Raw genomic sequence first — 15176 nt, forward strand, 5'->3', positions numbered from 1 at the left:
TTACTGTAGAAGCATAAAAATTCGAAGTATGCATATACCTTATGTATCATTTATCAAATTGGTAATGTACAATTAGGTGTATTTTGCAATGCCATTTTGATTTTATTGTATGTACTTTTTTTGTTTCTTTTTCATTCTTTTAATTACCATGGTTACCTTTTACCTTCCCCTGTCGTTTGTTTCACTCACAGCGCTGATATCTGGGTTGTTTGGATTATTTTTAACACTGCCACTCATAAATACACATAGTTAGCTGCTGCACATAAGCATAACCCAACTACTGCATGTTTATGAACTTCAGGCCATGCAACCAGAAGCTGGGCATGTAAGAGAAGGGAGCCAACTGCTAGGTTCTGTTCATGTGACGTTGCAGGTGCCTTTGATCAGCTAGCTGTACTCGCTATGGAAACAGGTCCATATATGGCTAAGCTCCTCAGGGGACACTGAGCTTTTTATAAATGGCCGTGCGATAATCAGAGATAGGAACACTTTAAGATTAGCATTCAAAAAAACGTGAAAAAAAAACACAGAACCCCAAAAGCTACTCCCAGTGACTCCCTGGTTTGATGCCACAACACCCCATAATTCCCCAACCACTAAAAGAAGAGGAAGCCTCAGAACACTCTCGTCTACCTGTGGATCGGCCCACATACACTTATCTGACTGCATGTGTCATGGTGTCTCTAATAGCTAGGCCAGACTAAGAGAGAGATAGGGGCGCTTGCTAGGTTGGCACACGCCCTGACTGACAAAGTGTTATCCTGAAGTGAAATTAAAGATCCAGTTGGACCTCACTTCCACAACACAGTGCCTTAACCCTTCTGATAGATAGCACCTTGATTTGTCTGACAGACTGGAATGCTGGGTTGGTGCTGAGGGGCAGAGTGTGTGGGGTGCAGTGTGGGGACTCAGAGTGTGCGGGGCGGAGTGTGGATGTCGGAGTGTGAGGTACAGAGTGGGGGACTGAAATGTGGGCAGCGGCGTATGGGGTGGTGGGTAATTACTGGTTGAGGTCCATCTGCTGAAATTGTGTGATCTCTCCATCACATACAACCTAAGTAGAGCATTCCCTACCTGCCTCAACAAGACACGCATAAAGTTATAAAACTGTACATACGCACAGACGACCAGTGGCAATCTTAAAATGGACTACACTGTTACAGGGTAAGAAATGTTTGAGGCGTATCTGTCACCCACTGTCACACAAATGTATTCCTATGCATAGTTTCAGGCATGCCTAGTAAGCACTGTGAGGATCTGTGGTGCAATCCTAATGTTGTTTTCCCCCAAAGGTTTTCTTGCAAATTCCTTCACATGAATATACACACAGAGGGGGCCAAAGTAGTGCTTACACTCACCAAAGCAGCGAGTCTTGTCTGCGGACTGTGCATATCCAGGCAGGCACACGCAGGAGAAGCTGCCAGCCGTGTTGGTGCACTTCCCCCCATCACACACGTGTGGAACAGTGGAGCACTCATCCACATCTATCAAACGTAGATTTCAAAATCTCACATTATTCTCATCAAAAAGTCAAAACCTGGGACATTTACAACTTGTTAAGGGAAGCCAAGCAAAGATGCATATGGCAAATTCACTTTCAAACTATACTTTGTAACTTATTTCAAGTGTAGCCGATTTAACCCAAATGCTGTGCACTAGAAATATACAGAAATATATATTTACAATTTTTTTCAAAACACAAAAATGTGCTACTATTACTATTATGGACTTGTGTGAGTTTGGATGTGGGCAAAGTGAATCCCCTTGTGAGAGTTCTGAGCTGTTAGCTGAGCAAACAACAGCTGAGAAGCACTCGTGCACAGCATTTCCCAAAGGAAGCGTGCTTCCCAGAAAGCAAAGCTTCTGACCACATGGAACAGTCCCTCTCTAACATCACAGTCCAGCTTGGATTCAGACTTGTTACAGCTTACAAACAGCATGTAAGCCTGTCTTCATTTGGAAATGTTTGTACACCAAAAGTGTGAGGATGTGCCAACTCAGTGTCTTAGTGAAAGCTTCACTGTCATTTCTAATGTTTCTCACCCTGTCAAGCCTAATTTCATTTAGGCAAACACTATAGTGTACAGTTTCCATGCTTCTAAAAAGTAGAAAAAAAATATTAAACAAACCTATGTACATAGCCCACTTGTGGTCAACCACAAAATACACCTTGCATTGTGAAGAGTACAGCCCATTTATTCCCAAACCACAATGAACAGTTCAGTGTTAAAATACTAGTAATGAGAAAGTGACACTCCTGGGCTGGCAGGTGATACACAGATGACCTGTAATTAAGCAGCTTCTATTCAGCCTGCCTCCACCACAAGCTACCACTGAAGTATAGTCAGCTCTCTTTCTGTAAGCATGGTATGAAGTAATATGTTACTGTACAATTTTGAGTAATTACTTGTAATTCAAAAGAGCAAATCTGTGGTTCCCTAGGCAATCCAATTTTTTTTAGCTCCTAACAGACCTAAATAAATGTTGTATAACTCAGCTAAGAAAAAGTTGTAATTAATAATTCATTATTATCATTTACTCACTTACTTCTAAATGGTTTGTACAATCCAGAAAATGCTAGTAGGACATGTTTTAATAGGGCAAGATACTATAATTATATAAACGCCAACAAAGTACACCAACAACATTCTCATCAATTTGGTCATTAAAGCGATCAAATAAACAACGGAAAAAAGTTCTGGCTGCTAATAGTGATACTCAGTCATACAGTTAACTGGAGGCAATGCAGTGGCTCTAATCAAGTGGACAACAATAAAATAACTTGTTCTGGCTTTTTTTCTGACCCTCCTATTTTGTATTGCCCTGAAAGCTTATTTTGGATTTCAGAGAATGGGTAGTCCTGCACAATACGAAAGCACATTAAGACATGAAGAGAGAGAATGAAAGATGTGGGCATCATTACTCACCTTCGCACTTGTTCTTGCCTTCATTCAGGCGATGCCCAGCAGTGCACTTGCACTCATAAGAACCCACTGTGTTCATGCAGCGTCCTCCTTGGCATAGACCTGGCACTGCTTGACATTCATCAACATCTGTATAAAATATTCCAAAAATAAGTAAGCAGTGGTCTGTAAATCAGTAAGGATTTTTTGTGGTCAAATGAAAAAGTGAAATAGTAGCCGATAAAATGGCATGCCAATGAACATTTTGGCAGGTGAAATTTTGGTAAATCCAAAATCTGCAACAATCTATTAAATACATTGTGCTGTATAGAGTTGTTTGAGGGGAACATTCTGGGAAATATATCATATATCAGGACATAGAATAATAAACATAAACTAAAACCATAGTTCAAATGACTCCTTTATTCTTCAAAAAAACGTTTTATACAGATTTCTCATCGCTTTATTAACATTTAAACTATTATATCATCTCACTCATAGTTTCAGAGCAACATTTTTCTGGGTTGACACGTTGTATTTGCGGTGTGGTGAATGTCACCATCTCTGTGATGGTATTATGGCAATGATGAAACATTTTCAAAAAAGGTTTCAGTGCAGACTGGGAGAAATCGGTGTTGTGGTGTGATGACTCTGGTGGACACAGTAGCACCATTCATGTCTCAGTAATATCCGTCTGCAGCCCACGCCCTCCTACAGAGGTCCGGTGGAAGGACGTGGGTAGAGAGGCTGCAAAGAATCTTCCAGCTGCACAGTGCAGGAGCCCACAGGACCCTGCTGCTCCACTCTTCAGTTCACAGATGGAGAGGTGAGGTCACTCTTTAGGTAGTCTGCTGGCCAGGAAGCCCTCTGGCTCCACACATGCCGAACCGGAATCAGTTCTCCGTTCTTTAAATGTAAGCCAGTCATCTCTGTCAAATCAAGAAGCATCATGATGTCTGATGCTGCACAATGCACTGACATCAGTCAGGGCATATTTCTAGCTGTAACAGTGAACATCACAAATCAGACTGGCTCAATTTCGAAGTGAAGCTTCACTGGATCCAGGGACTTTTGGAGTACTCCAGGCAGGTGGAACCAAGACCAAAATCATTTTATGACTTTATTTTTGCCTGGTTTGACATAAAAGAAGGTAAAAGGCTGGGTGTAAAACATCCTTGCTGTAGGTGGGTTATTTGGGTGTGACTCTCTTGTAAGTGGGTTCTTTATTAAAGTTTTGGAATGTGATGTAGGTCAAAGTTATTCCAGATGGGCCAATAGTGCCAATGGTTGTGATAAGGCTTGTAGGAAGAAGAAAGTGTCTCAGGATGCAGTGCAGCTCTGGGCACTAAGTTGTTACAGTATGCTTATCATCCCCTTTGAAAGCCAAGCCAAGGTCTATATGGGGGGTATCAAAGGTCCAGGCCTCTCATTGGTACTGAACATCAAAAGCATGACAGGTGCCAATATAATACTTGCCACGTATAAAAGTGGATTTCACCTTGGTCACTGCATGTTGCTACCGGCTACTAGAACCTGGAGCTTGTACTGGGCACTTAATCACTAATGATACATTTAAATGACGCTCTCAGAGATGAAGACCTGCTGTCAAACCAATATTTCATTACTGAAGTGAACAGATGCTCAATGTAGAGCATTTGTTTTGTTGGATTTATTTATTTATTTTATCTGAGCCATTCTGTTTGAATCTAGTGAGACCACGTACGGCCCCACTTGCCAATAACTGAGATTTGTTTGCTTAAATTAACATCCAGAGAATACTAATTCCATTGGTGTCACCTCATGTGAGTGGATCAAGGACAGCACAAAGATTCAACATGGAACTAATACAAACAAGCATGAAAAGCTTTTAAAAAATATTGTGCTATGAAAGAAAAAAAATCGGAGAAAGGGCTTGGAGTTCAGAACATTGTCTCTCGACAAACAAGATGATCTAATGCTGGCTTTTACATTCAGATTGTGTCCTGTGCGTGGAGTGACTGCAGCAGAGACTCCCAATCAGTGTCAGCGTGGTAGGAGGTCAGATGGAAGCCCAAGCTGACTCCGACACGCTGGCTCCTCCAGCTGTCGCAGGGGACTCACAAAGCCTGGCCTGTGCTTCTACTTTGGGCACAGGATATCCACTCAAAGCTCCCTAGGAATCCTACTTCTCTGAAGTCGAATGGAGATTTAGAGCAGAGTGTGTCAGAGAGACATGCCCCAGGCCAGCCTGTATATTACACCCATACTCACCATAAAACCATATGTAGCATCAGAACACGCGAAGCACGTCAGACCGCATGTCCTCATAGCTTAGGCTCATGATACGCCTAATACTGTACGTCTGCTCTGTTTCCCTCTGTTGGGCTCGAAGAGCATGAGACCACATTGCCATGCTTCCTGTCAGAAGCCTTGAAGTTCTGTGTCCTGAATATAAAAATATTCTCTGTGCCATCACAGAGAACACTGAAAGCAGTGGATGCTGTACTAATTGTTTAGTAGCTGGTCTATTGATTTTTTTAAATTCTCTGCGGAGGAGCTTAGCTTGATATTCTTGGTTATGCGCAAAAGCGACAGTCAAGGTTTTTCAGCCGAGTTGCAGTACCTAGTGCAGCTTCAATATAGAGCACTTGAATATCATATCTTGTAATATCTCTACACACACACACACACACACACATCTATCTATCATATATATGCACACAATTCACAAGATATTACGAATTGTAATGAAGTACAAAAGGTTGCCAGAGAAACAGGGCATTTTGGATGGAGGTCCTTCATCTGCATCTATATATATTGGGGAGGCAGTACTTTGTCATGGCATAGATTCCACTATTTCCACTAGATGTTGAAACTGTTCTGCAGGAATCTTGGCCCTTGCGGTCAGGATAGCTTTTCATAGTTGCCGCAAATTGTAAGGAGATTCTGAAATGCTCTGCACATTTAAACCTTTTCTACCTCATCCCAGAGACATTATATAGGATACAATCTGGGGACTGTGAAGGCCAGAAAAGCAAAGAAAACTCATTGTTATTTTCCTGGGACTAATCCATGACTATATGAGCCTTGTGGCATGGTGCATGATCCTGCTGTGTCCTGCCACAAACAGCTACCATGAGGGGATAAACTTAATCAACCACAGTGCTCAGGTAAGCCCTGCTGTCCAAATGTTCATCCACAGGTCTCAGAAGACAAGGTGTGCCAAGAAAATATTACCCACACCATTACTCTACCTCCACCAGCCTGAACTGTTGACACAGAACAGGAAGGGCTCATCAATTCATGCTGCTTGCGGCAAACTCTGACCCTCCCATCAGCATGGTGCAGACAGAAATCTGGATTCATTTGACCAGGCGATGTTTTTCCACTGCTCAGCGATCCAATTTTTGCACTCTTTTGCCCACTGGAGTCTTGCCTTTCCGTTTCCCTTAGACAGCAATTGGTTGTCTGCTGATATAGCCCATCCTTTCAAGGAAAAGCAAAAGTTGGACACGGTGGTTGTCGCAACAGCAATGTATTTGGTTGCAACTTGCTTGACTGTTTATCAGAATGATTTTTGACATCCTCCTCTGACTCCTTTCTTCAATAAGTTGTTTATGTCAACAGGATTCACTTTCTCTGGATGATTTTCTTGATCACACCATTCTTGGTATACTCTTACACCGATGTATGAGAAAACTCCACAACCTGACAGTTTTTGAAAGGTCGGCCCTGGCTAGATTAGCGCCAATTACATGCCCCATTCAAAGTCACTTAGAATGCTTGATTTTCCTATTCTAATGTGGATTTACACTGAAACTGATCCTTGGAAAACTTGCTCACCCTGATTTGGTGTAATTTCCATACAGGGAGGCTCCAGACATGAAGAGGCAGGGATGTGTGTGTGTGTGTATGTGTGTGTGTGTGTGTGTGTGTGTGTGTATGTATGTATGTGTGTGTGTGTGTGTCTTCTGTAACTGAGTGGGAGATGAAGTCTGTGGAAAGAGGAGTGACCTTGGCAGGCTCCGGTGCGGATGTTGGGAATGAAACCCCTGCGACAGGGCTGTGGCTGAGCGGGGCATTCCTCACACGGGTGACCCCAGGCTCGGCCCACAGTAGCACAGCACAGCGTCCTGGTGCACACAACGCCGCTCACCTGACCCTGGCACATCCGATTGACCATGCGTGAGAAGCATGGGCCTGTTCGGTAATCTGCAAAGAGAGAGGCACCCACCCCTTAGAAACATCCCTTCTTGTTTTAGACTGTGTGGTGATAAAAGGGTGAATGGTTTCAGTCTTAAACTGTTCTGCATGCAAAGAAAACACCACCAAGGCTGTTGCAGATAAAAAGGTTAAAAAAAAAAATTCCCACCAAAAAGAATAGATTAAACTTTGCTTAAAAAAGGGGAGACCATGCCAAGAAATTGATATAAAAAATAATGAAGTCTAAAACGGACGTGTGATCATGACTTTAGATAAAGATTTTGAAGTAATATACTGAAAAATACAAACAAAATCTAAAGCATCACTGAGCAGCAAACAAGCTCAAAGGTAAGAGGATTTAAGAAATGAAGAGATTGCAGTTGAGCTAACACGTTGGCCCCTACACCACAGGATCATTTAAAAACATCAACACATTTTTGGTTGCTGAGTCTTTTACAATAAGCAGGCCCTCTTGGCTCTTCCACACATGCCTCCACTCACTTTTACAGAGGACAGGACAGTGGATGAGCATCTGTGCTGGGACACACCAGGCACTGGCACCATGAGAGCTCTTCTGAACTTTCTCATAAACATTTATATACAAGCTCAGAGGCCACTATGGGGAGAGCTCAGAAAGGCAGTTGAACCAGGACGTAAGAGTCTCATGGCCAAAAAGCTGACTTAACACAGATAAGTGATTGTGCAGCTAATGCATGATGTTCACTATTAGTGAAGTTATCCAATTAAACATGCATAGAAATAAACTCCATGTGTCACATCGCCCTGATCTTTGAATCTAGGCGTCACATATTTTTAAGTGTTGGCTGCATAACGCATCAGGATTACCTTGAACTTCTGCTGAATTTGGATCATCAGGAACAGTCCTCAAAATTGTCAAACTTGTATTAGTAGTGATGTTAGATCAACCCATCCTGGCTCACATATGCTTCAGGACAAGGCAAGTTTCTGAATTATCCACATAAATTCTAGCGTTCCACTCATAACTGAATCAAATCTGCTGCTGGGTCAGAATCAGCAGAGAGGCATGTCTGCAGCCTCCTACTCAACTTCACATGTGGAAAACCTAATTATTTGTACAAGCTGCTAAATCCATTCTGTGCCGTAGTTCTGCCCAGCACATTACATATGGACTTCAGCAAGCAGCATGTGTTCTGCATTAGAAAACAGTAGGCCTTCCATTGTACCGTGTGCTACACCAGTTCTGCCAGCTTGAAAGTACTGCTACACCTTCACTTCATGCCATCGTCTTACAAGTTTAAAAGCATCTCAGGAGCTTCGGTTTTTCCATCTCTGGTGAGTAATGTTGCTTTTTTAATATATGCCAAAATGTTTTTATCTAAAATATTTAAATGGTAAAAACTGTGCTATTAAGTGATTTGCCTTAGACAAGAATGAGTGAGGCTCAGAGGCTCATTATCCAATGACCAGAATGTTCACCAAATTTTGGATGAATGTTTACATAAATGTTTTCTAAATACACTTTAGGGCAGACTTCCATGAAGTAATGGATGTAGATTTTGAGATGTTTGCTATATGTCAGAGTCAATCTCGCTATAAAGTAACTAAAATCATACCTTATGCTCTCTCAAGACCCTTTTATTATATCCCTGTAATAATGTTTTAACCTTTCTGCACTACAGCTTGTATACTTCAACTATCTAAATTAGGGTATTTAAATCGACATATTCTACAGATTCGAAAAGTTAGACTAGGGTTGCCTAATCTTGCAGCACCAGAAACCAGGCCAGTTTGGGATTTCCCTGCTCCATCACACCAACTAAGTAGTTAGCTGATGAGTTGTCTCTGAGCAGGCAAATCAGAAAAACTATGTTGAACTCCAGCTCTCCAGGTGCTTCTGTATAATACTGCATATAATACAACAATCAATGTTGTAATAAACCCCGTAGCCTCAGATTCAAGATCTTAAAATTATTTTTAGCAAAGGTCTCTTGTCCTCATACAAACTTTCTCATACTCATGCTCAAATGTAGATTCTATTTTTTCTTACATAATGTCTTGCTCATTCTTTCATACAAAATGGTGGTGATGGCTAACAGCAGAACCAGCGATGGCCACAGCCTGATGTGAAGATCAATGTGCAAACCTGAAAAGCATTCCTGCTTCTTTGATTAGAGGGGGTGTGATAACAGACACTGGACGCCTTTAGAAGGCCTGCACTATAAAAATCATTCAATATCCCTTCCTCTGTACCTGCCAGCCAAAGACATTTCTCTTTAAAAGGGGTCAGCAGGTAAAACAGACACACTCCACATATGGAGTGATGCACTTGTCTGGACATGAGTGACAGAGGTAGACATAAAACTTAAAGGAGGAGGTTCTCCCATCCTGGTGGGCTGGTCGACACTGCTCCACCTGTCAGCTACAGCATTATCGAGCCCTGAAAACACCCAGCATTTTGGTTCTCACCCAGCAGTGTAAAATTCAACACTGCAGAGTTCACCATCTGCTCCCACTTACGCCTTACTTCTGATGTCTTTCCCAGATGCACACACACACACACACACACACACACACACACACACACACACACACACACACACACAGGCACAAGGACAGATAAATGTAAATATAACTTTCATTTGTAGGCTTGACACATTGCTGCTGAAGATGTGACAACACCTGTGACTCATCCATCTAAACAATTTGCTCAGGATTGTGTGTGTGGGTGTGGGTGCATGTGTGTGGGTGTGTGGACGCACATGAGAGAGCAAGAGAGAGAGACAGACATTCTTGGATTATTAGTATTAACATATGGGCAAGCAGACAGTTGAGCTGATGTGTTAAATGCTATCTGAGCTAAGTATCACGAGTCAAATTCTTTTTCTTAAACAGGAATTAAACTAAAAACCTAATCACCTAAAAGGTAACTGCCAAGTCAATAAACAATACTGCTTGTTTTTTTTTGTTTTTTTTACTATTATTATTACATACCTATTTTCCATGCACTCACTCTTCCCAGCATATTTAACATCCTGACTGAAATATGATTTTAATCATGATGTTTATACATTATGCATTGGTAGCTAAGATCCAGTTCATATCTATAACAGTTAACCTGCTACAACAACCATGGACAACTATTACTGATGTTTAAACAACCAATTTACCCCACTTGCAAATAAGTAATGTAGACATAACTTTGGAATTAAATTCAAAATTAGGATCAATATAAGGTGCACGTAAATTAAGTCAGTATGTAAAGTGCCAAGCCGTGTTCAAACAGCCCTCTCCCCAGGTAAAGTGCAAAGCGGGGCCTGTAGAAGTGGAAAGCAGCGTGACAACTCTCTCTGCCTGCTGGTCGCGGCAGCACATTCCACAGAGCGAGTGGACGGGTCGTGTGAAGAGTGAAAGAGAGGGCAACAGGAGAGTACACCTCTGCCGGAACAAAGTCGAGGCAAGGTACTGAACCGGTCAGCCGTTACCTCGTTCACACTGTGGGCCCGTGAAGCCATACACACACGCGCAGCGGTTGGGGCCAGTGCAGCGTCCCCCATTCTGACACTTCTTCTCGCACACAGCTGAAACATAAACCAGAGAGCCCTTTTCGTTAGTGCCGAATCCCACGGTTAAGTACAAAGCTCAGAATGTACAAACGAGAGGGGTGACATAGAGTTATTGGCCAACACTAACCCCTGTTAACCCAGGAATGTTATGGAAAAAACAGGTCAAGGGCTTGTTAATGCCAACTCAACTTAGGTCAAAATTCTATAAAACCCAACTTAACAACTTCCCAGATGAAGAGGTATACGAAGCCATGATGTTAATAGATAATAGACAACCAGTAAACACAGTGGCATTAAGCAGTCCCCAGCATGATGGGTATACATTGCCTTTGATATGTTGCTCTTTGACACGTTGATACAGTATTTAGAACTGGAAATGATTTCTGGCTGCTTGCACATTCTTTAAAAAAAAATTGCACTGTCCACCTACATTCTATTAAGCTCGGGCAATACCATCCAAACTCTTTATCTACTGTTGGTATTCATTTAAAAATGAAACTGAGAGAAGTGGGTTAGTCACACACAGACACATAATCAGCCGAGAAAGGCTGCTTTCTTTCTTGTTCTAATGTTGAAATTGAGTCAGCTTGACCAGTCCATTGTGATGCACCACTAAAAAGCTGGTGTTCTAAGAAATGAAGTGCCGAGCTTAAGATGTTATCAGATCAAGTCATTTAACTTTACGGGACACCTCTGGCCCAGGAAACCATACACAGAAACAGGAAAGTAATATTGAAGATTAACTGAATTTATAAGTGGAGCTCTGGGGATTCCATTAAGGTCTAATTTAGTGGTCTGTCTAACAGAGTGAACAGATTTAGATCTGTGCACCCTCAACCTCTTTCCCATATTTCTGAAACAGAAAGCCAGAACAGCAAAGCTGGTTCCCACGGCCTTTCCTCTGTTTCAGCGACTAGTACTACCCTTCACTTAGAGGTTCTCAAAGTGATTTAAACCTTTCAAAAACTGAGAAATGCAGGTGGCACTATAGATAACTGCAGCTAAATTCCAGAAGGTGCGGTTTATGACATGACAAGACCCTACAAGAGCCAGAAATCGATTCATTGCTGGTGTCAATTTTTACTGCTCAGTGATTCCACTCTCCCTTCCTGTTTGCTACTGGGACAACTCACATTCTCTGGTCTCTACGTTTACATGGAAAACTCCATATGAACTTATATCTCAGTCTTGAAGCATAATAAGTCATTTCATAATCCCTCATTACTACTGAGTTTTAAGCTCCGCTATTGGCCATTTCTCTTACATCTGCTCTGAATATCACAAATGTAGTGGCTTACCCAGAGAGACTACAAGATTCAGTTTACTCAGACTTCAGAATCTCCAGTTTATGCTTAAGAGCGTCCCTCTACTGGCTTCAACCTTTCAGTCTCCCGACAAATCGTCTTATGCACACCGTTATCCATACAAGGCATCTGCCTGACATGACACCAACCACTTTAGAGCAAACAACTTTTACCTACACTCATTCTGCACTTTATTAGGCACACCTATCCTAAAAGTCTTTGCATTTCCTTTTTCAGTAGTATCGAAACCCCTCTCAGTCAAACATGTCTGGTGTAGATGTTTAGTGTAATTTGTTTGGACGTAGAATGCAGTAAGATGAGTAGCTCCTGCATAAATCCAGATAACTGTCTGACTCATGTTACATTTTTTTCATAGGATTTACCTCACTCCTAAAAGGCGTCACTCAATGAAACGTATATCACCTCTGTACTGAAAGCTGTTCTCTGGGTTGCCCTCGCCCTTTCATTCACATGTACTTGGAATATGCTGAAGTGACAAAATTCTTGAAGACAGGCCATCTTCCAAGCTGAGCAATGTTCTTGATATTCCATTTACCCCATGGCTCTTCTTTTTAATGATGATTCCTGTTTGAACCTTTCATTACAGCTGAGGTGAAGAATGCTAGCCAAAAACTTGCCTGTAATGGTCTGGCAATGTCCTCACTTGCTTAACTGGTCACATCGGATTAATTCGTTTACAAATATTATTCACATGGAATGGTCTCTTACTGGAAAACTCTTCTGACCTGGTACTTGGCAGCCCTTATCCTATGAACATCCTTTAATAACACTGCTACATTTCCAACTTTCTCTGTCCAAATAGGTTATGAGGTCTCAGTGTAGTGTCTGCACGGTCACCATGATGGCACCTAGAGTACATTGGGAGGCCTGGGGAATTGCACTTAAAAAAATAGTAAATGCATCTAATTTTTTGCACCTTTGACCACAGTCCTTTGATGTTCTTAATTTTAAATCACAACAATAAATTTCATCAAAAAATGATGGAAAAAATGACATGCAAGTATAAACAAGCATTCATAAGCAAGTTACTACTGGTGGTATTACTGTTATTATCCTTACTAGCATGAATTCTAGCCTATTCTAGCATGGTTGGTTAGAGGCACTCACGCTGTCCACAGTAGGTTCCTGTGTAGCCTTTCTGACACTGGCAGTGGTCCGCCACACACAGTCCTCCATTCATACACCTGATGCTACACGGGTGGGCTGCAGCACAGAAAAAAACGTGAGACCCTGTACAACTAGGACAGTTCAGCACAGAAAACAACATGAGACCCTGTGCACCCAGGGCAATTTAGCACAGAAAAAAACGTGAGACTCTGTGCACCCATGAAAATCCATCACAGAAAAGACGTGAGACACTGTGCACCCAGGACAATTCAGATGTTGATGATGTTGCATGCTAATCCACCTGCAGCCTGAAAAACTGCAGAATGTCCTGTGGGACAGCAGCCCCTTCCAAGCAAGTGCGTTTAAAACCAAGATCTTAAAGCTGCTCAAAAATAAGTTATTCAGATTGCATGATTGAATACCTTAAACAGGATTTTATCGTCCCTTTTTCCACTTCAAATCTAAAGTTAAACTGAAGTAAAGGAGAAAGGGATGAAGCTTACAGGACTTGGCAGCACAGGATGGGGCGATTTGACCACTGGGGCACAAACAGATGTTGGGCCTGGAACAGAAGCCATCACCACAGTTGTTGCGGCATATGGCTGGAAAGTGGCAAGATGAAAGGGCAAAATATTAATGCAATAGCCATTACTTCACTTTTGCAGAAAAGCAAGGCTGATAAGAAATGGGTGAATAATTCATATCAGATTATATTAAGAATGTCATTAAACCAAAAGGAATAAGAATTACATGCACCATATGCAATCTTGCACTGCGAGCCAAGAGAAGACAACTTGAGAGACCTAATCAGCAGCTGATATGATATATCTGATATCATATGTTGGGCATGTGTATGCATCAAGGTGGAACAATCCAGAGTCTATATTTAGGAAAAGTGAACAAAACCTGCACTACAGTCTATCAAAAATAATGGGCATTTTTAAGGTGCAATATGTTTATAATGTAATGCATTTATTGATAATGAAGAACAAGGCTGTAGAAACCACTTAAACTCTAGGTAATGTTTAGCAATGCCTGTTTACATGTTGAACCCTTGTTTATTGACAAATTAGCACATGATAGGCTCTTAGTGAGGAATGATGGAGCCCTGTCATGTGTTATTAGGTAAATGTGTTATTTGCTATTCTTACCCAGTCATCCTTTAAATGCATCAATTCCATTTTATATTTACTTATAAATATAATCTCAGTATGTGTTTTTTTCGTGAAATGGCATGACTAGGCACCTCCCCACTACAAGGACAGTCGGCAAGATAGTGAAACAAAAAAAAAAAAGAAGTGTGCAAGGTTCCCACCAACCACCCCAGCACACAGACCATTTATCACATGGAGCATCCGGCACATTACTTACGCACAATACACTGGTTTCCGCCAGGCAAAGTCTTCCAGCCTGGACAGCAGTACGAGTGTAAACGGGATCCACACACATTCGGCCTGTAGAAAAATGTGGAGAGTATGGTGTAAAACTCAGAATTGTCACCATCTCCACTTTAGAATATGCCATTGACTTCCCGTTCATGTAGACATGACATATGCTCAGAGCACACTTCTCATCAAAGTGGTGATATTGCTGAATTGCCATATACAAGCGCATCTGCATCAGTTATATTTCACGAAATGAGAAAAGAAATAAAAGCAACTGTGTTTAATTTGTCTTTTCATGAGAGGCTACCACATGCCAATCTTACACAAGTCAGTCTTGTGTAAATAGCATAAGAGGTCTGATGATGAACATTCATTTCCCATTTCCCCTGGATTAAACTCAAAAGAACAAATGGAATGGAGAAAAAATTGGAAAGAAGATGGCAAGCTGGAAAGAGTACTCAACATCGGGTTGTGAGTCACCAAAATGTTTGGCATGCACTGATCAGGCCAAGTGTCGCGAAGCAGTGTTATTGGTCCACATTTTTGCTCCATCTCACCTCCCAACGTGCTTAACCAAGCCATTAAGAACACTAAATAGCTGGTACATGTGCACTGCAATCTAGGTTACATCAAAAAGGGTAGGTATGGAAGGTCCTGATGACTGCACTGAGAAATGCTGGTCTATAGGCTAAGTTGTCAAAGTTCTTCAATGTTGCACCCATCTGCCCC

The 15176-nt window shown here is 41.7% G+C and overlaps 1 protein-coding gene across 6 annotated transcripts in view; it reads right to left on the reverse strand.

Moving 5' to 3' along the window:
* Positions 1–15176, reverse strand: part of fbn2 (fibrillin 2) — a 60014-nt gene that overhangs the window by 43442 nt on the left and 1396 nt on the right. For 5 of the 6 annotated variants that reach the window (XM_027016130.3, XM_027016129.3, XM_081702138.1 and 2 more), the window contains exons 2-8: positions 14434–14516; positions 13566–13664; positions 13063–13158; positions 10550–10645; positions 6897–7094; positions 2928–3053; positions 1359–1484 (exon numbers count right to left, since the gene is read on the reverse strand). In XM_027016130.3, the coding sequence (XP_026871931.3) occupies positions 1359–1484; positions 2928–3053; positions 6897–7094; positions 10550–10645; positions 13063–13158; positions 13566–13664; positions 14434–14516 (824 nt within the window). The remainder of the gene's footprint in view (positions 1–1358; positions 1485–2927; positions 3054–6896; positions 7095–10549; positions 10646–13062; positions 13159–13565; positions 13665–14433; positions 14517–15176) is intronic. The other variant, XM_027016131.3, reaches the window with a different exon arrangement.

The sequence above is a fragment of the Electrophorus electricus genome, chromosome 19 (assembly GCF_041902795.1).
Source record: "Electrophorus electricus isolate QZ-2024a chromosome 19, ASM4190279v1, whole genome shotgun sequence".
NCBI classification, from domain to species: domain Eukaryota; kingdom Metazoa; phylum Chordata; class Actinopteri; order Gymnotiformes; family Gymnotidae; genus Electrophorus; species Electrophorus electricus.